Here is a 26,432-nt window from a genome sequence, read left to right on the forward strand (position 1 = left end):
TACAAGAGACCTTTTGCATGAAGCATATTCCAGTTACATTATATTCACGCTTATTAGCATATTTTCATAAAATCATATAGAGTGCAACATCACAGAATTGATAGCTCATCTACAAAGATCTTTTTCCTCTTGGCCATGCCTCTTAATTTCTCTTTTTTCCAATGACTATTTATTGGGTTACATTTTCAAAGGGTCTTCAGCCTGGTCACATTTTTCTCTAGCTAAGTTTTACAAGGACACACTAGCTCCCTCATCCCCCCATCAACAGATATATTAATGGAAACTACATTTGACTGCAAAAAAGCAGCTTATGTGTAGACGTGAGTTTATGAATGAACAAAATCTCAGAAGTAAAAATGTGCCTACAAAACCCTGTATACTCAAAAGTGTGAGTAACAGTCAAGGGCATTTTTGAAAATGTGGCCCATTATTTCTCTCTGCATTATTTAAGATCTATAAGGAACTACAGGATATAGGTCTAATCTTGCTAACCCATACTCCTGCTAAATAAGGACTATTGAAATCGATGAGACTGCAGTGTAATTTGGCAATGAATCTGACCTAGTAATTGTTAACATAATAAATGCTGCTTAGGGATGAAACTTGATCTTTGTTCATTTAAATATGCTGTATCTTCATTTTCAAAGTAAAAATCAATTCCCAAATTGCTTACTTAACCTGCATCTTGTTTTAGTTTGTTCTTGAGAGAACAAATTCTAAATTTAAACCGTAGCTTTATAAGCTTGTATATGGGCACTTAGAAGATGGGCAAAATAAATGGTTATTTGCTGAACACGGAATACTTGAAAAGTTCAAGGTATGAAATATTTGTTTCAACTTTAAGGTACACAATTTATTTTGTTAAAGACAAATACATAGGAGGGAGAATGCTTCTCTAAACTTTTCAGCACTACTGTGCCAGTCAGTGTACAACTTTCTAAAGAAAAGAAGGCCACACTTAGGGCATGGCTACACTTGCAGATGTAGAGTCCTTTAAGTTAAACCAGCCTTTGGAGAGCGCAGTAGGGAAAGCGCTGCAGTCTGTCCACACTGATAGCTGCAAGCGCACTGTGGTGGCCACATTTGCAGTACTTGTAGTGGCATTGGGAGCGGTACATTATGGGCAGCTATCCCACAGAGCACCTCTTCCCATTCTGGCGCTGTGGCTTGTGAGAAGCGGGTGGGGCATTCTGGGTCCTGTCCCAATGCCCTGTGATGCATTGGTTCACATCCCAGCAATCCCTGTGCTTCTGTCCACATTTGGTGCCATCTTTCAATGTTTTTTGTACTGCGTGCTCTGTCTTCCCTTTCGGTCTGTGGGAATGGAGCCCGAACTGCTGAGGAATATGCTGACAAGTCTCGCCAGCACATCACGTTTGGCAGTTGAGTTACTCCTTAAGATCCAAACTGACAGTGAGGACTACAACGATGACATCGATGCAAGTAAAGCATACAACATGAGATGGCTTGTGGCATTCACGGACACGCTCACCACCATGGAATGCCACTTTTGGGCTTGGGAAACAAGCACTGAGTGGTGGGATCACATCGTCATGCAAGTCTGGGATGATGAGCAGTGGCTGCAGAACTTTCAGATGAGAACAGCCACTTTCATGGGACCGTGTGATGAGCTCGCCTCCATCCTGCGGTGCAAGAACACAAGATTGAGAGCTGCCCTGACAGTGGAGAAGTGTGTGGCTATTGAAATCTGGAAGCTGGCAACTCCAGACAGCTACCAATTGGTCGCTAACCAGTTTGGAGTGGGAAAATTGACCGTCGGAATCATGTTGATGCAAGTTTGCAGGGCCATTAATCGCATCCTGCTCAGAAGAACCGTGACTCTGGGAAATGTGCATGACACTGTGGCTGGCTTTGCACATATGGGTTTCCCTAACTGCGGAGGGTCGATAGATGGGACGCATATTCCAATTCTGGCACCAGCCCACCTAGCCTCAGAGTACGTTAATCGGAAGGGGTATTTCTCTATGGTTCTCCAGGCACTCGTGGATCGCTGTGGGCGTTTAATTTACATTAACGCAGGCTGGCCCAGAAAGGTGCATGATGCATGCATCTTTCGGAACACTGACCTGTTCAGGAAGCTGCAAGCCAGGACTTTTTTCCCGGACCAGAACACAGTAGGGGAAGTCGAAATGCCCATTGTGATCCTTGGACACCCCGCGGCTCATGATGACCAGAGTGGCTAGAACAGGCACTGTGAGACACTTCTCGAGGCCGATCAGAGTGCATTGACAGATGAGGATGTCCACACTGGTGCGTCGGCGCTCCAGCGGAGGCACATCAAATGTTATTCCACCCACCGAGGTGGATTACCAGGAACGCTCTAGCCGCGGAGTCCAGGCGCTCTCCATGCCTTGCCAGTGTGGCCGCGTTGTGAGTTAGAGCGCACGGGGCTGCTTTAATGCGCTCTAACTCGCAAGTATAGCCATGCCTGTAGTGTTAGTGCAGGTGAAAGGCCTTTGTATGTGTACACTGCACTCTAGGCCCAGGCTCTGATTCAGGTCTGAGCCCAAACCCCTCTTCTGTCCACACTAAGATTGGTTCGACTCAGATCAGCAAGCACTCAGAATCCAGGTCCTAGGACCTTACTAATGGTGGTGGGTCAGAGCCTGAGTCCTGCCGGAAGTCTGATCTAAGTCCTGTCATTTTAGCAGTGTGGATACAGGTCAGAAGGTCTGCATATTGTAGTATGAATGTGTTAACTTGGGGCTGTGCATGCTACTGGATGGCAAGGTACCTAAAAGTTAGGTGTTGAAATATTTAGTCCTTTTGTGGGATCTATCCCAAAAAAGAAACCACAACATCTCATTCAACTTCAAAGGTGGTGGCTGTAGATGGCCTCTGCAACCCAAAAATTGCTATTTGGGAAGGGGGCACAACCAAGATGGATTTCCTTAGAAGTTTCCACTAGAGGGACTCCTGAAGACCTCAACCACAAACTAAAGCTGTCTTCAAAAAAAGTAGAAACATCAAGGGAAAACAGTAGGGAAATACCAACAGACCTCTCTTGGAGCAAATATCCGATTATGCAGGAAGCTAGGCTAGCAGAGGGAGGTGTAATGTGCATCTCCTTACACTAAATATTAAAGTGACATCAGAATCACCAGAAAACCCTGCATGTTTTTCTCTTGAGCAGTTGAGCTTTGGCATGGTTAAAAAGATGCTTTGTTCAATGAATTGTCTCTTAACTACTTCAAACAAAACACATCAAAGACACATTATCCAAGAGACGAGGTCTTGCTGAAATGATCTTTAGTGAGTTTAAGAAATGTTGCATGACTTCATGTTCAGAAGCTCATGGACTAATTCCAGGCAGATTGGCCAGGATGTTGCTGAAGAGATCTGTCTCCAGTATACTTTAACAAAATTACTGATGTTTATGATTTTCCAGGTTTTTGGAGGGACATCTCTCCTTAATAATAAATATCAAGTACAGAACAACAGAGTCTACAGAGAATGAAAAAATTGTAAAATGGGATGACCTAAATATGTCCAAATTTGTAAATTCCTCTATTCCCAAGTAGTCTGTTTTTTGATAAGATACATTTTACTTAAAGGCTAGAATGTAACAGCATTTATTTGTAGAATTGAGAGATAAATTTCTTTTCATTTATATAAGAACAGAAAACACTGTTTCATTCACCAAAGACCAAATCCTGCAGTCTTTACTCAAGCAAAGTTTCCATCGATTTCAATGGGAATTTTATCTGTGTAAGGTTTTGGCCCCTATTTAATTCAACTAAACAAATACAGACAGTGGTCATGACAAAGGACTTTATAACAATTACTCAGCAAGTAAATGAAGCATTCATTTGATTTTGCTTCTACTGCTAAACACAAACCACTTAAATTTCTCTTTTGTGATCTCATTTAGAATATGGAACAGTATTCATTTCTTGTCATTATTCTAGCCTGAGCACTCTGGGTCAAGGACTTTTTTATTTATGTATAGATTCATAGGCCAGAAGGGAGCATTGTGATCATCCAATCTGACCTCCTATATAACATAGGCCATAGAACGTCCTCAAAATATTTCGCAGAGAATATATTTTAGAAAAACATCCAGTATGTTTGTAAAAGGCTATCACAATGTGGTCCTAATCTTCGAATGGGCGTCTACATCAGTGATGCTCACTCTCATAATTTTATGGGGAGTCTCATATGTTTGGTGTTTTCCTTGAAGCCCTAGTTCCAAGAATACAACCATATGAGACTATCAGTTTTAATTAAAAAAAAAAAAGTTTCTAGGCCTCATGGTTACGGAGAAAAGCTTGGAAATGTGACCTAAGTGCCTCCTAAAGACTCAGAACCAAAAGAAATCAAAACATATTTTTTCTTTAATATCTCATGATTTTTAAATGTTTGGGTTTGGCAATAGTAAAAAATAATAATTTTGTCAGTACTGTGTAACAACTAAATTTTGCATCACAGAATATAAATTTAAGTTACAATGAAAACCTACTTAGTCCAGGGGTGAGCAAACTATAGCCCGTGGGCCAGATCTGGCCCGCAATTTTAAGCCGGCCCGCAAGCCTCACCACACAGCTCAGCCCCACTCTGGCTGGGGCTCTGGGTCAGGGCCGCACCACGTGACTCGGCCCTGCTCAAGCTGGGGCACTGGGTCAGGGCCGCATCATGCGGCTCGGCCCTGCTCTGGCCGGGGTGCTTGGTCGGGGCCGCACCACGCGGCTCAGTCCCGCTCCGGCCGGGGTGCTGGATTGAGGGCAGCACCAGTGGCTCGGCCTGCTTCGGCGCTCCAGCTAGGTCGCTGGGTCGGGGCTGCACCACGCGGCTTCGCCCCGCTATGGCGCTCCAGTCAGGGCAAGGGATCGGGGGCTGCAATACACGGCTCCTGGAAGCCACGGCATGGCCCTGCTCTGGTTTCTACGTGATCCAATGGGAGCTACAGGGCGGTGCCTGCGGATGGGGCAGCACGCAGAGCCGCCTGGCCACACCTCTGCACAGGAGTCGGAGAAGGGACATGCCACCGCTTCCAGGAGCTGCTTGAGGTAAGCACCATTCGGAGCCTGGACCCTCTGAGCCTCTCCCCATGCACCAACGCCCTGCCCCAGGCCTGATCCCCCTCCCGCTCTCCAAACCTCTTGATCCCAGCCCAGAGCACTCTCTTGTACCCCAAACCTCTCAGCCCCAGCCCCACCCCCACCCCAGAGCCCGCACCCCCAGCCGGAACCTGCACCCCTTCCCACACCCTTGCCCCAGACCTGATCCCCCTCCCGCTCTCTAAACCCCTCAGTCCCAGCCTGGAGCACCCTCCTGCACCCCAAACCTCTCATCCCCAGCCCCACCCCAGAGCCTGCACCCCCAGCCAGAACTTGCACCTCCTCCCGCACCCCAACTCCAATTTTGTGAGCATTCATGGCCTGCCATACACTTACTATTCCCCGATGTGGCCCTTGGGCCAAAAAGTTTGCCCACCCCTGACTTAGTCACTTGATATAACGTGAACCCATTCTATATGGCTGTATATAATACCAAAAAGAAAAAAGTGCCACCAACACTTTTTGTTTCATGGTTCCTACATAAATTACTTGAAATGTTATGTATAATGCGCGTGTGTGTGTATATATATATTTCTGTGTTTGGTTTTGATCATTTAAGATTGCTTGTTTTTATCAGATTAGGAGGAAAGGCCATTATAAAACAAATCACTGGCTCAAGGAAACATTATGGTTATCAAATGAACACTTTAAAGAGTTAAATAAATGTTTATGAACTAAGCAGCTCAGCTGTAAAGAGTTCATACCATCCAATAATCCAAAGTTGCAGAACATACTAACAAATATTCATCATGGATATAAGACTTTGAAAAAAAATAGTACCAATAAAGCAATTCAAGAGGGGGTATTGTTAGCATGAATATACCCATTTTATTGGAATAGCAGCCTGAGTTGCAGCCAAATAACTTCTTAATCCCCAGTAATTATTTTAGCATAGGCACATGCCTATGTTGTCCTATTACTCAGTTTATTAAGTCACAGGAATGTGTGATACCATTTCTAGGCTAATTACTTACCTCTTTTTTTTTTATACATGAATCTATTTTTCTTGTTACATTTTATCAATAGAATTACATCCTTGCCTTCTGATTAACTGTATAAACCACTCCTGCTGACTTTTGAAATCCTAGCAGTTCTTATTTGACTTGACAAAATGAGTCAGCAACATTTTTCAGTATAAATAGGGTACAGACTGTCTTCATTGTACTGTGCACAATTGAAGTAACAGTTTTTCCAAAGCAGGTGACAAATTATGCACACATACATGGGATCAGCATCAAATTAATGAAATTAACATAATCATATTGATGTTTATACTCATTCAGGTCCCAGGAAGCATTGTCTAGTGACCCGAAGACAGGAGCAGAAGCCAGGAGTTTATGAGTTCTAGTCCCAGCTCTGACACAGACTCTCTCCATGGCTATGGACAAATGTCCATCTCTGACTCAGTAGCCCCATACATAAAATTGAGATATTACTTACAATATTTGCCACAAAATGGTGTTCAGGCTTTGAGGAAAAAATCATACTAAACTACTAAGCATCATTAAACAAGAGTCTGAGTCAAAGCTCATTAAACTCAATGGGAGTCTTTTCGGTGACTTCCTTAGGGTTTGGATAAAGTCAAAAACATATAAGGTGTAAGAATGCATTAGCACACTAGACACTTTGATAGTCATGTATTTTAACCATAATACAGTAATTAAACATATCTGTATATCAGCAGTTCTTTTGTTATATTTACAGCACTACTAATACACATCTTCATGATACATTTTGAGTATCAACTAATAATTTGGAAAACAATGTAGAATTTAAAACCTACTTTTTTCTGAGGATGAGATACAAGATATAGGGTTTTTTTAGTTCTAACTATATCGAATTACATTTTCAAATACCCATTCCACCTTAAATATAAAAATGACTAAGTTTTTACCTGTGTACATTATCAGATGAAGAAAAATGTACTGTACTGGCAAGTTTCTACATTTGGTAAATTTCATCTTTAAAATATAATGCAATGTCAACTTGTGTTTTACACATTTTCACACATTTCATTCAACTTTTGGCACGTAACCTGAATACTGCTCATTGCTGTGTATTGTATATGTATTTTCTCTAAAATAGAAACTTTTGACTTGAGAAAAAATGAGTTACAATATCCTAACTTTTCTGATTTTTAGTTCATAAGACTTCTTGTAAAAACACATTTTTGAGAAAACATTTTTATGTGAACAAAGGTTTAATATTTTAAAAATCACTTACCAATTATAGAATAGCTATTATTTTTTTAAAACCTACTCTTTGAGAAAAATTCAGCAATTGTTAACACCAAAAGATCAGTATATAAAGACTAATTACCAATACTAGAAGATTAATATAAATGCTGTGCATACAATATGCATATTGATTTATGAAAGGGACGAAAACTATCCTCTCCAGTTAGGGACTAATCTGTGTAATTTATTCACAGATCAGCAAGGTTGTGTATACGTATTTTTTCTTTTACAATGTTTTCCTAATCTCATATAAATCCTTTATCAATTTCTTTTCTTTTCTTAGTGTCCTGATACTCTAGTGATGGGTTATAATACTAATTAGCAATAATAATGATTATTTCTTACCATACATACACTTCTAAATTATTTCATTAAAGGTCTCAATTTAGATACCTGTGTAGAAAATAGCTGTCATACATATTACTGTATTTGTATTTTTGGTAGATCAGCTGATTTATCTCATCTCCAGTAGACACTTATTTTCACCTTGAGGCCCTTTATTTGGGAAATATGCACAACAAATGTTTTCAAATGTTTAGAATGCCTCAGGTAAAACAGCTATACAGAGTAGACAATTTCTGGAGATCTTCTAGAATATAGCTCAGTAACTTCCTCTTCAAAATGTAAAGGATTAGTATAAAGAGTAGTTTAGAATCCAATAAAAGCAAACAGTAAAAATACACTTTTTCCTTCTCGAAAGCAGGTTGAGGTGGTTTTATTGTGGCTGTTTTTCTGACTACATTTTGTTCTAATTTATGATGAGCATTTTCTCTGTCTTAAGTTTAAGGACACAGAAATGTATTTTTGCTTCTTATGCTCATTGTTAGAGAGAGTGCAGGGACTCTTGTGCTTGAGCTATGATAAGAACATTCTGAGCTAGCTCTGATGTTAGATTTAACTTTGTTGAGGAATACATCAAACTGGCTCTCCGAAATGCAAGATTTAAACTATAAGATCTGCCTCAGATTCTTCTGCAAAAACAAACAAACAAAAAACCCTAAACTAGAAACTCCTCACTTAGGTCCCTGTCTTGAGAAGTGAAGAGTAAAGACTTCTCCTATTAACTTCAATTTTCTTTTGTTTGACTTCAGTAGGAGGTGAGAGTGATTGGCAACTTTACCCAACTGAGCCCTCAAAGAGGACTTTTTCAGGCATTATTCTTCCAAGAATAAAGATGGCATCATTCTTCAAAAGTAGAGGTCTACGGGCACAAATTTCAGTGTATCATATAGGACTATAAAAGGCTGTATCATGAAGTCTAGAACCAGTGGATGTATGTTTAGATTGGTAAAGGATGTAGGAATAATTGGTTACTATTGAAAACCATAGCAGAGTTTGTTGAGAATGTGAAAATCCATGTAATTGATACTGAACACAATGTTGCAAGTTCACAAAGAGCTGATTACAGAAATATTGATCATAAAGACCTAGTAATAGGATCAGGGAGTTTGATTTGAACATAAGGCTTATTGATTTACAGCATTTTGTGTTTGTTAGTTTATAGAAATACTGGCCCTTCCAGATGCTTTTTGTAGGTAAGGATCACAGGAGACTGAAGATACTCAAAAACTGCAAGAAAATGAAAGCACCCATGCATAATAAATATATTCTTAATTTTTGTAACAGATTCTAAGAGTAAGATCCTTAAAACCAGCAGAATTTCAGGTCCCTTGGAAACTTAAGGGGTGGGGAGGAAGCAATATTACCTGATTATACAGTAACTTAGTTTTTCTTAAAAAAATTGTAAGTGAAGCAAGTGTTCAGACCCATGGGGCTAAAGGATTTGTTTAGTTTCTGGCTAGAGTCTCCTTTAAATGGGGAGAAAAAGGATATATCTTTGAGATTTTGAAGTAGTGATGATATTTCCTAACATCAAGAAAACTGAGGTAAGGAGACAAAGTGCTGTGGGAGGACTGAAAGCCCTGATGGATAATAGTAGGTTTGACTATAGAGAAGTATTGTCAGGGTCAGGCTGTGGGCAACCTGCATGCAAGGGTCGGTCACTAAGTTGCGGTCAGGAGATGAGTAGCAGAGTCGGGGTCATGCTGGATCAGGATGCCAGAAATTCAGGGTCAGGTGGTGAAGTGCAGACAGGAGGCAAGTGGTGGAGTTGGGGTTGAGCCAGGGTCAGGAGCCAGAGTCTGGGGTTCACAGCAAGGCAAGGACTGAAGCGGAAGCAAGAAGTCTGTCTGCGTTGTTGCTCAGACAGCTCCCTGTGATGAATTATTTGTTTATATACCAGCATGGGCCAATCAGTAGGCTGTCAGGAGCCACCACTGCAGTCTTGCTGGGCAATACTTCCTGCAGTGTCTAACTTTACAGGGTTCCCCAGAGGAAAGCCAGCCTGGACTTCTGGTGGTGATGCAGAAGTGTCAGCAGCCTGGAACCCCCATGGTCTGAAGTTCTAGTCACGCAGATTCTTACATAGCAACACCCTGAGGGAGGGGGTGAGGTGCAGCTCCATTCTTGTCAATGTGATTCCAATGGAGGTTGGTTGATTTGTTGGAAGCAAGATTTCTGGCAATATTCAGAGGAGAAGATAATGTTCCTCCTCCACGAGGAAATACACAAGTCATGCCGCTCCAACCAAGGAATGCCGATTACCATGAAGAATGGAGAGCAGATCACATCAGAGCATATTATTTCCCAGGCCTCTAGGGAGATGGTCTCTTGAGTCACCAGTCCTGATGATAGGAGCGATCCATCTATCGTCAGCCAGGTATGGTGTGGGTTTTCCCGAGAGAAGGATCTGGAGGGTTTGGGCTGCCTTAGCATCTATAAAGTTGGGAGCAACCCCAGTGTCTATCATCATCAGCAGCAGAGGAATCTGTCCTGCCTCCCCCAAGATCTGCAATTGCAGGAGCAATTGGAAATGCCGGGAGACCCTGTCATTCCCAGGTAAGGTTCTACTCGAGAGTTTTTCCACATCATTCATGATTTTATAGACCTCTATCATATCCCCCTTTAGTCATCTCTTTTTTAAACTGAACAGTTTCAGTCTTTTTAATCTCTCCTCATATAGAAACTGTTCCCTACCCCTAACAATTTTTGTTGCCTTTCTCTGTACCTTTTCCATTTCTAATGTATCTTTTTTGAGATGGGGCAACCAGAACTACACACAGTATTCAAGATGTGGACATACCATGGATTTATATAATGGCATTATGATAGATAATAAGACAGAAAATATCTCTTTCCTAATGGATCCTAACATTATCTTTTTTGACTGCCACTGTACATTGAACAGATGTTTTCACAGAACTATCCAGGATGACTCCAAGATCTCTTTCTTGAGTGGTAATAGCTAAATTATACCCCAGTATTTTGTATGTACAATTGGGATTATGTTTTCCAATGTGCATTACTTTACACTTATCAACACTGAATTTCATCTGCCTTTTTTTTTTTTTTTGCCCAGTCACCCAGTTTTGTGAGATCCCTTCGTAACTCTTCACAGTTAGCTTTGAACATAACTATCTCGGTTAATTTTATATTATCTGAAAACTTTTCCACCTCACTTTTACCCCTTTTTGCAGATCATTTATGAATGTTGAACAGCACTGGTTCCAGTCCAGATCCTTGGAGGACCCCACTATTTACCTCTCTCCACTGTGAAAACTGATCATTTATTTGTACCGTTTGTCTCCTATCTTTTATCCATGAGAGCACCTTCTCTCATCCCATGACTGTGTACTTTGCTTAAGAGCCTTTGGCGTGGGGCCTTGTCAAAGGCTTTCTGAAAGTCCAAGTACACTGTATCAGCTGGCTCAGGCTGAGGGTTGACTCATCAGGCTTAACAGAACTTGTCAGGTTCAGGCTCAGAGAGTACTCATCAGGCTCAGTTATGACTCATTACATTATCCCTCCCCCCTTAAAAGACACCTACCAAATGTCTTTGGGCAGGTATATCAGGGTGTGACTGATAGAATTCTTGAATCAGGTCACATGCTTGCATGTTTTTGGCTGGCTCCCACAAACAATCAGCTGGACCATAACCAGAGCTTTCCTCTCAGAATTTTGGAGTCCAAGATCTGCCTCACAAGGTATTCCTCATGCCCCTGGACCTGACAGGTGGCAGTGGTGATTGTATTCATCCAGGGAAGTAGATGGTAAGCTTTTTCAGCAAGGAGACATGGAATACTGGTTGAATTTTCATCATGCTATGCAGTTGGAGTTTGAAGGCCACATGGCTGATCTGTTGAATGACCCGGAATGGATCAAGATATAGGTAAATAAACTTCCTGAAGGCCAGGTAGAGTCAAGGTATTATATTGACAGCTATACTTTATCTCCAACTGTGATTTGAGAGATTTGATTTGCTGACAAAGGTTAGCGTAATGCTTGTAATCTCTTTTGGCCAACTTTAGGCAGCACTGGGATTCCCTCCAAGACCTTTTCCACTTGGCTTATCCAGAATACCTTGTCAAGTTCTGAGAGAACACTTCATCCAGTTCTCTGGGATCCAAAACACTCATTTTGACTCTGAATTTTGTCACTCAAGTTGCTTTATTTGGCATACAGCAAAGCTATGCTGAGTTGATCAGACTCAAGCGTGGGGGGTGGGTATGGGGTGGGTATAGGGCATACCACACACCCAAAGTTACACAGACATCCTCTTTTTTATATACAGTTACACATTACATTGCATTTGCTATACATTAAATCACACGCTTTTGGATTGACTGGATGTGGGCACATCCTACAAGTGGAAATATGCAGAGGCCACAGTGTAGGAAATTTCTGTTCACAAACTCCAAGGGCATACTTTTTTGTTATGTAGTCTATGACAGAACAAATGACCTTTTTCTATTGACATAAGTAGATCAAAGACATCAGAGCAATCTCTGCCATAGCCAGGCATAAAGCCAGAATGATAAATTCACCAACTTTCCCTGATCCTTAGGTGTAGCTGGAGTTGGTGTACCTTTACCTTCTCAATCTCTCCCAGAAAGAAAGGGTTTTAAACAGGTCAAAAATTAGGGAGGTGACAAATGTTAAGAGAGAGTTTCTTGAACAAAAGCCTGACTATTAATTGCATTAGGATAGTAAACGTCCTTACAAAGATAATAATTAACATATTCAAGAAATAAGAGACCCAGGGTGAGTTTCTGTACTGTGCCTCTAAGAAGCACAATACAGAACTCGCAGTCAACGGGATAGAGGCCAATGTGGCTTTAAGACATCTTTATGCCCGCCTGATCCTAGACTGCTCCATGTATTGGAGAGGCCCGCAGTATAATTTAGGCAGTCCAGTGGGTTGGAGGGGATTGCCTAGTTTACAGTAGCCTCCTGGAGCTGCCCTATGGGCAGCAGCACTACTTGAAATCTTTGAAGCATTACATGCTGTGGTCCCACCCCCAACATACCATTCATAACTCCTACCGTACCACCTATGCCAGTGATTCTCAAACTTATTTGATCCCAGCCCCCTTCTTTGTGTCTGTAGTAGTTTACACACACCCCTCCCGCCACACAAGTATATATACCAATAAATAAATCAACATGCAACTCTCACTAAATATTAAAAACACTAAGGCATTGATTCAAACAAAGCCAATGATCCATTGTAACAAGAGCAAAAGCAAAACTGCAATTGTGGTCAATGCTTACAATTAAATGTGCACACCACATCATAGCAAACAGGTTAATGTACAAATGGCAAAGACTTTGTATAATGCTATGCATGCTTAACAGAAATCCATCAAAATGCACAGTGCCATCTAGAGTCAAATGCACAGTGCCATCTGTGGACAGATGAGGACAAATTACAGAAAGTCCAGAGAAGAGCAACAAAAATGATCAAAGGTCTAGAAAACAAGACCTGTGAGGAAAGATTGAAAAAATTGGGTTTGTTTAGTCTGGAAAAGAGAAGACAGAGAGGGTACATGATAACCATTTTCAAGTACAGAAAAGATTGTTACAAGGAGGAGGGAGAAAAATTGTTCTTCTTAACTTCTGAGGATAGGACAAGAAGCAATGGTCTTAAATTGCAGCAAGGAAGGTTTAGGTTGGACATTAGGAAAAACTTCCTAACTGTCAGGGTGGTTAAGCACTGGAATAAATTGCCTAGGGAGGTTGTGGAATATCCATCATCAGAGATTTTTAAGAGTAGGTTAGACAAACACCTGTCAGGGATGGTATAGATAATACTTAGTCCTGCCATGAGTGCAGGGAACTGGACTAGATGGCCTCTCGAGGTCCCTTCCAGTCCTATGAGTCTATGTCTGGAGGAATCAGCTTTGCTACTTATTCATTGCAGTGGGTAAAATGTGTGCAGTAAGTTTTTTTCCCCCTAAAGCTTCTCACACACACACCCAAAATACATTCTGCACTCCCCTCCAGTGGTGTCCATCCCCCAGGTTGAGAACCTCTGACCTATGCCAGAGCTTACGATGGGGTTCTCGGAAGGCAGCCTTATGGCAGTCTTCCACAGTGTCTCTGCCCATGAAATCCTTCCGATGCCAGATACAGGGTTTTTAGGTCCCCTTTATGCCACGCCTATCCTTTTACCCAGGATAAAGGATCCAAACCAGTTGTGAAATTCTTATTCTCAACTGTTCACCACTCGCATTTACTAGTGATAAAGGGATATGGCCCACCTTACAAATGATTAAGTGAAGCCTACCCATTAGATCCAGAAGCATGATCAATAAGAGTACTTATGAAACTAGCACAAAGACGTTTTGCCATATCTTGCTGCATCCATGGTTCTAGACATACTGCTCAGTCTTCTAAAAGATTAAAAAGAAAAGTAAATCTTGCAGGCAGGCACATATTTAGTGCCATTAAAAAACCCTCAGAAGTTCAGAAACTCTATCCTTTAACTAAGTATACTGTGTGTAAGCACCATACTCCAACAAACCACATGCTAATACCTATGAACAAAGGAACTGATTAAGGAATAAGTTCTGTCCATGGATGCGTATGTGTAGCCAAGAGAAGTATTTGGCACTAAGGAACAATTTTAGCTCTAACTCTAAATTACCGTACTTTATTGGTTTATGTCACTCATTATTCTAACATGAGTTTTGACGAGTTAGTTGGTCATCTAAATGTAGGTGGCCATTCAACACCTATGCAAATACTAAACTAATGAAGAAACTAGGAAGACTTCAGTATCTTTGATCTTTTGCTAACATCTTGTCTCTCTCGTCATTTCAAATCTCACTACCCTTGATTATTTTCCTGATGTCCCTGCACTTTCCCTCTATCTATTTCAGAAGCCCTTAATCCATACTCAACTCACAATAAAACTCAACACACTCCTGGCACATCCAACTCTCAGGTATTTATGTTTATGATTAAGAGACTTGTGAACTTTATTTTATTTTTAAACTTTGGGAAAGCAATTTTGAAGGAGGATTTGCCTTTGGAGAAGCTCAGTACTTAAATATCCCTTCTTGTCTGGAGCACAGATAAAAGTTCCTTTTAATTAAAATAAACAAAATATCTCAACACGACATCTTCTCTTTATATCTTTGCCAGAATTGTGGTATAAATCTAATTTGGTGATACCTCACATTTCATAGATATGTCCAACTCCCAAACATACCTATAACAGCACTGTTTTTTTCAAGAGCTTACTGCACAAATCAGTTTCTTTAGAAATTGACAACAATTTTCCTGAAAAAGGAAGTGCAACATTATTTCCTGCATTACTCCAACAAGTTCAGCCATGAACATTGCATAAAAATGGTATTTTATTGAAAAAGATGCTCTATGCACCCACCCAAACAGTCACATCATAACCTATAATAAGCAGATTTCTTTAACAGTTTGAAAATCTGCAATTTGTGTCAGAATAAATCTTACAGATACTGTGCCCTATAATAGTGGTTTGATGAAATGTTAATGAATCCTTGCACTTCATATGCCCCATGGTTGCAACCATTTCAAGAAGAGGCCTTAATCATTACTGTCTGATTCTTCAATTTAGCACAATTTTTAAACTGGGTTGTGTCAAACTGGCATCCAAAAGGAAAGTGATCCCACAGCCCTTTTGTGCCAAAGCCAACCACATTAGTAATAACAAAGCTATGATCGAAGTTTGTCTAAAGAAGAGCTCAGCCACTGCTCACCACACTGATTCAGGAATATAAACTGCTAAGGAATTGACAATCATTCATTCGAGCCTACCATTTAGAACCATAAATAATCATGCCAGATATTTACACCTTAATTTCTAGAATTCCAGAGAGAACAAATTGTGTTATAAACATAGCTAGTGTGGTTATGTATTCTTTAACTTAGCCACATTACCATAAAGCTCAAGGAACCATTTATGAAGCTCTGTGCCAATGACTCATTATTAATATATCATATCACATCAATGAGACCTAGAGACATCCGGGACCCATTGCGCTAGGCACTGTAAAAATGTTAATGATACTCCCTTCCCCAAGGATCATACAATCTAAAAGACAAGACTGATTAATAGTTTGTAACAAGAGAGCTGACAATATCTTTATTTTCAGAATCCCAGTAGTATAAATATATAAGAAAGACTTTCCTTTATGAGGCCACTGTGTTGGAAACAATTCTGTCTGCCAGTTAAATCACCCAGCAACCTACTTTACCAGCCAATACTACCTACAAGTCCAGAATCAACATGCTGCAGCTGCACCAAGTAGTGCCACAAAACAAGACCAAGAAGATGGAAAATGTGTTATGTTACACCGCAGCTGAGTGATGGGGACAATGAACAAAGAATAATGGGCAATTAATTCTTTTGGGGAGAGAGAGTCCCCTATGTAACTTGAAGAACAAAAAGCTGACAAATTCATACAGCATTTATGCACAAAAAATGTACAATACATAAAAATTCGGCAATTGTCTCATACTTGCAAAAATTAATATGCGCCCTTGAGAATATGACGCTGTTTTAAGGACCGTTGGAATTGCAGAGAAGTTTCTCATTTTTAGATATGTTTTTCTCAGTGCATGCGTGTCTTCTAATAGCTATTCTTTGGGTCCTTCATTTCTCTAAGATTAACATTAATTTTTACCTCTGGTGAAAAATAAATGGTTAAGCATTTACAAAACTTAAGAGCAAATGAAAGGGACAATGGTCAGTTCTAGTTTGGTTAATATAGCAGCTACATAGCAGCTTCTGCTTCAGAGGTCAGCAAGATTGCAAGTATTCCCTCTTTGGGAGGAAATCCCCTTGCATCACTATTTGTTAACATTTAATCAATTTTCATATAAGCAGGAAGACATTTCCAATACCTTAACTGGATTTTGGCACACATCTGAACTTATCTAGATCAAAACAGACTGTCACATTGACAATGCAGTTTGTGCCTGGGTGAATAACAGGTATACTTATTTCTGAGTTCTGGAGAAAGTTAGCAAAACATCTACATAAAATTTCATTTTGTCATTTCCTGTTGCCTTTGCTCCAGTCATGGTGCACAACTATCTGACTCTTTGTGTCCTCCTACCACTCAGTCCCGTACCTTCTTCCATGCACCCCAATGTGCCTCCTGAACCCCACTCCTGACATGGCCTGCCCTACCTCCATCCTCCCATCCAAGCCTTTCCTTAAAACACCCTTCAGGAAGCCTGTAAACCCAAGTGCCCCCCCCACCTCCCTCCCCATAAAACAAGAATTAACTAAACTGGTGATAAGGGAGGGAGGAAAGGGAGGGAGGGAGGAATAAAAGAAAGGGAAGAGGAAACATTCTTTTAAAATAATTGTGGAACTGGTAATATGTATATAAACCATGATGTCTGACGGCCAGGTGAATGGCTACCTGTGATCACTGATAACATTAATGTCTCCTTTATATATAAAGATTCAAATCTGCAAAGTGTGCACATAGCCATTGTACATAACCACGTGATCCTGCCTCTGTTGACTTCACCCTCTTTCTGCCATTTCCTCCTTGGTTTGTTACACCCACTTATTTTGTCTAGTCTTATTTTACGTCCAGATTGTGACTCAGGCTAATATAAGGAATGGATCTTCCCACCCTCCTGCTCTGGTGCATAAGTGGTCCTTGCATCATGGCTTTAGGGTGGGCATGAGGAGAGGGCAGGAACTGCAAGTTTCAAAATAGGTGGGTGGGATGGAGATGTAGAGTTATGGGGAATAGGTGGAACTCTATTTCTACCCATTGCTTTGCGCCAGCCAGTGGAAACGATACTACCTTCTGAAGGCCTGCAATTAGTTACTTCCCCACGGAAGCAAGCCTGGGAGAAGGGAGGGAATTTGGACAGTGAGTAACAAGAGAGCAACTCCTGGGCCAGTGCAGCAGTGAACTGCCCCTTATAAAAGGATGAGCCTAAAGACTCAATTTAGCCTTTTAAATTGTAAGATCCCCAGGATAGGAGATGTCTCTTGAAAGGTTTTTGTCCAGCATAATGGATATCCAATGTGCCTGCAGTTTCTGGGTGATACAAACAACAACAACCACATTTGGCTGCTGATTTCATGTTCCCCTGTTCTATATATGCATTGTCTATATTTTAAAATTTCCATCTTCATACTCAGCTGTGAAGCAGCTAGCTCACTGTTTATACCTTGTAAATAGTTTTTAAATACATGAAGTGTTACATATTCATGGTACTGTATAGTCAGTCATTGTTATTAAGTACTGAAAACAAGGTATTTTATTTCAGATTATGTAGAGAAGTAAAATGATGTAAATGAGAAACACTTGGAGACACAATAATGATTTTTTCCTCAGAAGTGCCTCAGGCAGAGAATAAGAGCCCCTGCAACAGCAGGAAATTGATTAAATGAGATATACCCAGATGATCCTGGCAAGTGACCTGCATCCCATGCTGCAGAAGAAAGCAAGCCGCTGCCCCCAAAGTCACTGCCAATCTGACATGTGGGAAAATTCCTTCCTGACCCCACATATAACAAGCAGTTAGACCCTGGGCATGTGAGCTAGAACCAGCTAGCCAAGCACCTGACTGAGATAATGCTCAGTGTCACCTCAGAGCACCAGCTCACCCTGCCCATTGTCTCATCTCCAGCTGTGGCTATCTCTGATGTTTCAAAGGAAGGAGACTTCCATCTGTCTCTAATGGGGAGGGAGAATTTTAAAACTGGCGCAGGGCTTTAAAAGTGTAAAAATAAGAATATACAGAATTTGGGAACATGCCATGTTTCCTTTATCTTCTAATCATTCAGAAACAGAGTTTATAATTTCTTTATTTGGCACCACCACCGTGTTCAGTTCTGCACTGAACAAAGAGATATAAATAACAAACTAGTTAAATGAGTCCCATGTGATCAGAAGGGTCTGTTCAGCTCCCCTGAGCTATGCACCTATCTTTATGCGATACCTCTCAGTTCAGCTAAACTGAGAGGTATTGTATAAAGATGGGCACACAGATCCTAAAAGAGACAACAGTGAAGGGAAAGGAACTCTATCCTGCCTTTCTCCAACACTTTCTCACTCCACCAGAGCCCTGCCGTCTTCCAATATGGCAGACAGCCCCATTTCCACTTATGCTGGGAACTCAGGCAGCTGCAAACCTGCACATGAAATTTGATCATAGGAAAAATGGGGTTAATTTCAAAGCCAAAACTATTGGGTTTTTTTGGGGGGGCAGGACGGGGGTGGGGAATGGAATTTACAAACCTATTTCAAACCAGACTTGTAAGGTTTTGGATTATTCTGTTAAGAACATAGCTCCTTCAGCATATGGGAGTCAACAGACCTCAGTGATTGGTGTACGTGTTTCACAATATATTACTTTCAGTATATTTTAATATGGTTCATAAAGAAAATTTAGGGTGAAGTGGCCCATTATTTCAATTTCCTGACCAGATTATCATGTAGTATTTACTTAGTGCGTTGGGCAAGAGGTAGATTTTTATAAAATATCTGCTTTAAAAACAGCCATTCAACAGACTCATATTGAAACCAAATATATTTCTCAAGGATTTTACACACTCACAGCCAGAAAATCTAATTGCAGGGATCTTTGTGCATCATGAGTTGTATAGTGTGTAACATGAAGTGAAATAACACCCAGTTTTAAAGCAATATCATTAATGGGTGATAGAGAGGTTGGGGAGGAAGGTGGACAATATGTACTCAAGGAGCTATATTCAGAAAAAGATGGATAGTAAAGGGTCAGTAGTGTTTATGGATGCTGAATTGTCACAATACACATCTTTTTTGTGAAGTTCCCAAGGGAACACCAGTCATTCAAGAACATCAGAGAAGTCTTTAATAAACTAGGTGAGAAATTGTGGTCCCACTAGAGTCAACAGCAAAACTACCATTGACTTCAGTGGGGCTATGATTTCACTCTAGATCTTTAAATCCTGACACCAACACTGTGATACCTGAAACAGAGACAGGTTAACTGATAGATAAAGGATGTGACCAAGTCTCTGTGACCTGCAATTCTTTAAGGTAACAGCAGAACAATGAGTGTTATGATAATGCTTCAGGTCTCAGGCATCAGGGTATTAGTTATTACAATTAGAGGTTAAGATGGCCCCTCCATAGAAAGAGTACAGAATACATTTTAAAGACTGTTGAATACCCTAATTATTGAAAAGAAAAAGAAAAAAAGGGGGGAAGAAAAGAAAAAAATCAAGAGATGACTCACCCATAATAATAAATCAAAACATATGCTGCAATAGCTTTGAAAATTGACCATACTAACCATGTAAAACAACATGATGCTGAAGGAGTGTCTGTGACCAGAGGCAATTTGACAGGAAGACCAGATTTTTTAATGACAGAGAAAAAAAGAGTAATCTAACAATGAAGAAAGTGGATTTACATAAAGATACAAATAGGAAAGTAAGCCCAATCGTCACCTATCTAGCAAGTTAAAAAAAGATCTTAATATCATGCATATCCTATGCTTCTATTCCTTTTTAAAATTTTGACAGTGTCCTCAATTTTTTTGTTTATTTTCAAATATTCAATCATGTTTCCATGTGATTACATGACAAACAGTCTTGGAATATTGCTGATGTGTTTCATTGATCTTTTTGTGTTTTATTTTCTGTGGCAGAACACAACCAAAGTCTGTTCATTTAATAAAATGACTCCCTCTTCAGAAATATGTAGACTATAGCTTTCAGCTTAATTATTTTTTAATATAATGAAAACAAGTTTCTTATGAACAACTGAGGTGTTCCAGGAGTAACAATGGTGGCTCTTATTTTGCCACAATGGAAAGGAATTTTGGCATGCTAATCACAGACTGATATGTAATTAAAATCAACAGAAACTGAGGGGCGGGGGGAGGGTGCTGGATGAATTAAGGAATCGAGTGAGTAAGAACACATTTGTAAATATATTTTTGCCTTGAAAGAGCAGTGAGTGGAGGAGGAGAAAGTTTTAACCGTGCTTACAAAACATTTGTTCAGATAATTGGCTTTGTGACAATGCAAATGCAGTTATCACCAACTGGAAATATTCTGTAGTTTTATCAACAATAAGAGCACATATTTAACCATTTGAAAACAAGCATTATCACCTTTATAACAATCAAAGAAGGAAGTCAGATAGCCTTGATTTGATTAGAATGAATACATAATTAGGCTTTTATCACTTGAAGATAAAACCCATATGAAAGTGGGTCAGAGTAGCAGGTAGTCACATTGGTAAAAGGAATCTGCACTTTTTATTCCTAATGTAAAACCAGGGCTTCTTCTAGCCAAAGGTCAAACAAGATGGATGAAGAATACAACTCACACCAGCATAGGTTCAAATAAAAAAAGAAAAAGGGTGTAGATTCCCACAGCTCAGAAGCACTGCATAGGTGAGCTATGGAACACACCCAGCTGGTCATCATATCTTCCAGCAAACTCCCTGTGTAGCCCCACTCTCTAGAAAAAAATAGATGCTTGTTGCCAATTAGCTTTGGTAACTTGAGTTTCCTCAGAATGCTGATAATCCAAGCTCTGGCATGCTCAAGACAGTTTAACTCTCTACTTGCCAGGCACAGCCCAGGTTCATCTATCCTATCAAAGTCTTTTGCTGAAGATATCAATACAACCAATAAAATTTAAAACCAAAGTCTTAATTTTAGTTATAAATGAAGGAATCAGTGCATTCATAGTATAGTTAAACTGAAGATATTGTTTAAAAGGCTTCATGAGCAAACAAATCCACATCACTATAAAATAAGGGAAATGCTCATAATTACATTTTACAGGGAACAGCAATGTGGTGAGCCCTGATACAGTTCAAGACATTTACTGAGTAAAGTCTCACCTATCGTAAGTGTGAGACAATTGCATCATCCTTTTGTCTGATGCATACAAAATTGCAATACTACCAATTTACAATCCTAAAGAGCAAGTTCTTAAGCACAGAATTGGGAAACACAACTCTCTCCTCCTATAGCTAAATTAGGAAATTCCATTTTGAGCAGAGATGTTCAGCAGAGGCGATGACTTCCCGAGTTTCATGCAACAACAGGGAGGAGAAAAACGTATTTGAACAAACAGGAAATTGTGATTGTAAAGCCACAAAAATTAACAGAGGGATTCATGGCCATGTGTACTACCTGAAACGACCTTCAACTAATATTTTGAAATGGACTACGTTTCATGCTGATGATGTCCTTTCAAATATATTTGAAAACACATCAAAGCGCATTAAACAATCATAATATTTTCTGTAGCCTGCACAAGAATAACTCTTCCACTTGTGCATATGCATTATAATACAATCATTAATTATCTGAATGCATACTCCTTTTTCCTTCAGGGCCACAGCCTGATTCAGTGTGTAGGTTAGAAAATGAATGGAATAAGCTTGTGTAGTGAATCTGAAATGGTATTTCCACATTCACTAAATAATTTGGATTGTGTGCAGTGAATAAGGAAGACTGAGAAACAAATGAGACAACAATACACAGTAAACAACAGTACACAGCGCCCTTGCTTCATTCAGTGTACGGGATGCATGGTGGGAAGCATATTACCATGGGGCCACAAGTTGAGTAACGAGAATAAATATAAAAAAAACCCACAATCATTCACAGAGTAGTATCCAACTTGCACACTAAATGAAGCAGCGGTCCTACAGCAATCTGAACTTTGGGATTTCCACACTTCTGAGAGCTTCATTCTACAACATTAACATTCTTTAGTTATTATAATGAGGAGTCAAGATGCAGTGCCACCAGCACCATCATGAGTATGTACATTAATCAGAAAGTAGTAAGGACAACACTGGAGGCCCATTCATAATTGTCCTTAAATCTTATTAAAGTTAATAAAAACTAAACAGGGAGATTAAATTTCCTCATGCAAACCCCTTTTCTTTAGAGTTGCATAATGTGAGGGCTATGAAATTAACTTTTCTGAAGGACCAGTGGAGATAAATCAGCAGAATAGGAAGAACTAACCTAATATGGATTCCCCATATAACATCAACAAAACAGGCAATCATAGCAATGCTAAGTTAGGCTCCATCATCAGCCCCTTTCTATAAGCAGAAATTCCATGGAATTCTTGCATGCCTATCAGATTCAGATGGATCAGCATTTAGAGGATAAAAGCACAATCCATTTTTAAATCACCATGGCAAATGATTACCAGATTGCCTTCAAATAGTATAATGAAAGTTACCAGTGACCCCATGTAACTGCTGATTATTTACAAGATTAAAACCTACCATTCCGCAACTGGTTTGGCAATGCTTTCAAAAACTGCATCTTGTTTTGTCTCCTGATCAAAAATTTTCTGAAATCTGAAAATAATAAACAAATAATCATGCAGTATCTTAAAACACTACTTGATTTATAATTTTTGTTTTTTCTGTTTGTAACTAGTCCATGTTTACGTCATTGGGCTTACATAACCTAGTACAATGTTTTCCCTGTAGCCTTAATAACCAGTGTCCTGTTGTGCTATCGTATACAAATAGATTGTAAACAGTACTGCTTTGACAAGATCTGTACAATAAAACCCTCTGATAAAATGAGGCAATTTAAGGGGGAAAACCTGTATTTTACAGCTATCAAGGGGATCAGTGTTTGCAACTGGCATCACACTGAAAACTGGATAAATTAATTATCCTATAACCAAGCAGCACATATAAACAGTACAGTCAGGCTCTCAATTTTTAGACTACAATGAAATGTAGCAACTAGGAAACATTGTAATCAATAGATGAACATCAAAAAAAAAAAATCTAAGCTTCTATCACTTACTATAAGCCAACACCTGCAGTTGTTCTGTTTGGCACTATAAGTTTACATAGTTCTTTCTTCACAGAACATATAAAAAACGTGGTCTGGGCCTCCAAGGGTTTACAGTGTACAGTTACTCAGACAAATGCAATACATGGGGAAATATTCAGTGCATGAGGTATGGAGACATAGGTCCCTATCTTGTAAACCTTTATTCAGATGAGTAGTTGTACTGAATTTGTTTAATCTTAATGACACTGCGCACAGGAGTATAGAATTGCAGGATCAGGCCCATAGTTGGTGAGATGACCAGTGTAGGAAGTCTTCACCAAAAAATAGTGAGTTTTAGGGAGGAAAGAGAAAGTATTTGGCATGTAGCATTCCTTTTGTATGTATGGCTTTATGATAAAAGATTAAAAACAAAGAGCATTTCCTTAAGGATCACAATGCTCAGTATTTCTCAGAATTCATTTTCACAGACTCCCATAAGAACAATAAAGACACCGAAAATGTCAGCATCCATTAAGCTGACATGGGCATCTGCAACCTAAACTGGTGTTGCATAGAGCCTGTCCAGTGACATCAGCATGAGTTACAGATGTTTGTTTGGAGTCCTACTCTACAGCAGATTTTAGATTTTCTTCAGCATCAAATTTCAATTGATATGAAATTCCATACAAAATGTTGCATCCAAATTTTCCATACAAAGGATGCTATCAAGTAATTGTTTTTATTTCTCATCATTTGTAATATCTTCTTACAAATGTATAAATGTTTTTTCTAAGATGATAGTTTCCCTTTTCATTTGACAAACTATAATTTTCTTCACTGTGTTCTGATTAGGCCTGAAATCAAAAAATTCCAGTTAGAAAGTGCTTTTTGTCAACAAATCTTTGGCTAAAGTCACTATCCACCCTATGCTGGCTCATTAGCTTCTGCAGGAGCATAAGGTCCCTCTCTCACTCTGGCCTTGTCTACACTAAAACTTTATAGCCAGCTGCTTGGGTGCAGGCCTGTAAACAGGAGTCAGGCATTTTTACCACAATGTCATGTAATAGTTTGATGAAGCGTACAAGTTCAGCTATTAAACTTTTCTAGTTTTATCATGTCTTGCCCTGAAATCATGATAGACAATAATGTACTGTAGCACTGAAAGATTCCTCTTGTTAAAAAGTCTTTTTAAAAATCTTACTAAATATACCAAAACTGTATTGTGTGGATCAGAGATTAATAAGAAACTTTTACTGACTCTCCACGGGACTGGCACACTGAATCTAGTGGCTGATCCTTACACAATTATCTTCTCTGTAGGCAATGGTGATACTGAGTATAGAAAATGGACTCTCTTTAACAGGAGGAAAAATAATAAGCTGGGCTATAACACAGATCTGGTAATGTTGAAAGTGATCTTAGTATAAATTGCATGAGGAAAAAATCAGAACAAAATAAACTTACTTAAACTTGTAGCTTTCTCGTTTATTATTGACAAATCCATCTGCCAAGTCACGTGGTACAATAATCTCTAAACTGGAGGCTGATTTCTCATCTTCACCAACTGAATAAATCTGCAAAACAAAATTACTTCAGCAATAGAACAGTGGTTTGTACCATGGCTCTATCATCTTGATGTGTTTAACTGCATGATCTCATTAAGATCATACACAGGAATGTAGACTAATCACAATTCCATGGTGACAAAAGGGAGAAAGCCCAGTTTGCCCTCCTTCAAAAATATAGCCCTTGCCATTTGAGCTCCAGAGGATTCTGCATTACACAGTAGACAACTGTCTCTTTCACCCACCTACCCCAAAATAAGATTTCAAAATATCTAAATGCAGTTAGACACCAAATCCCTTGACAGAATTTGCTTAATAAAACCACTTTCAAATATCTGACCAAAGATTTATTTAAAAAAAAAAGAAAACCTGAAGAAGTGTTTATTGTGTGAGACTAATAAGGCACTCATCAGGTAGTTTTTGGACCACAATTTAAGGAGCTTGGGGTTTATTGGGGGGGGGGGGTGTTGTTGTTTTTTACATACCATTTATGAAAATGTTTTCCTTAAACTTTTTATTTTTCATTTCAATGAAGGTGAAGTATTTCAACTCAAGCATTCACTTCCAATATCCACAATGATGATTTCATTAAACAAGCTTCCTGTAAGCATGTAGAAAATCAGCTCCTTGCCCCCAAAGGTCACCAGCTTTACTAGAGCATAATTTCGTGTTTTAAGGGTCCCTTTAACACTCAATGTCTAGGGCTTTCTACTCTGCACTGGGCCACTTAAAATCATCCCGGCGCTGCAACAAGTCCTGCCCTTCGCTACACGGGCAACCAGCCTCATAAACGAGGAATCATGACAGGGACCCTCAAACAGCTCCTATCAACCCCCGCCCCCAGCGGGGCGCCCCGGGCTGCCCCCTGCCCCAGGCACCCCGCTCCACCCCGGGCTGCACCACGCCACCATGTGCTTCCCAGGTTGGCTGCAGCCCGGCTACTTTCCCCGCGGGCACGTACCCCCGCCTGCTGCCGCCTGGCCAGGGGCTTCACCCGGGCATAGATCTGGATCGTTTGCTTCACCATCTCTCCGCTCATCAAGGGGGGAGGGGGAGACTAGGCCCTGCCATAGCAACGGTAACCAAGGAACACTACCCAGCATGCTCTACGCCGGGGGGGGGCGAGAGGGGGCGGTGCCGGCGCAGCGAGCTACGCATGCGCATGCCGGAGAGGCTGCCTGCCGCCTGCGTGTGATTTCGTCCGACTTCCCCCGCTCCAATCAGCGAGTGGCGTTAATTCTCTGGGGCGCCTACCCGGCCCCCCCTGCGGAACGCGGTGGTGCCCCGCGCGCTCCCCGACCCGTACAGAGGCGGTGAGCTGCCCCGCCCCCGCTGTGGTCGTGCAGGGGGCGCCGAGTCCCGCCTCACCGGCACCGCGGAGTTGAATGTAAATGTTGCCCGCTGCTCCTGGCGTAAGAGTGGCCATGCCCTGTGTG

The 26,432-nt window shown here is 40.4% G+C and overlaps 1 protein-coding gene across 1 annotated transcript in view; it reads right to left on the bottom strand.

The window, feature by feature from the left end:
- The window catches only part of KIF6 (kinesin family member 6), a 294,225-nt gene extending 268,177 nt beyond the window's left edge, over positions 1-26,048 (bottom strand). The window contains exons 1-3 of the mRNA XM_084623973.1: positions 25,958-26,048; positions 24,896-25,005; positions 22,924-22,998 (exon numbers count right to left, since the gene is read on the bottom strand). Coding sequence (XP_084480099.1) covers positions 22,924-22,998; positions 24,896-25,005; positions 25,958-26,035 — 263 coding nt within the window. The 5' untranslated portion in view covers positions 26,036-26,048. The remainder of the gene's footprint in view (positions 1-22,923; positions 22,999-24,895; positions 25,006-25,957) is intronic.
- Between the last annotated feature and the right edge of the window lie 384 nt (positions 26,049-26,432).

The sequence above is a fragment of the Lepidochelys olivacea genome (assembly GCF_965140295.1).
Source record: "Lepidochelys olivacea isolate rLepOli2 genome assembly, chromosome: 3".
NCBI lineage: Eukaryota > Metazoa > Chordata > Testudines > Cheloniidae > Lepidochelys > Lepidochelys olivacea.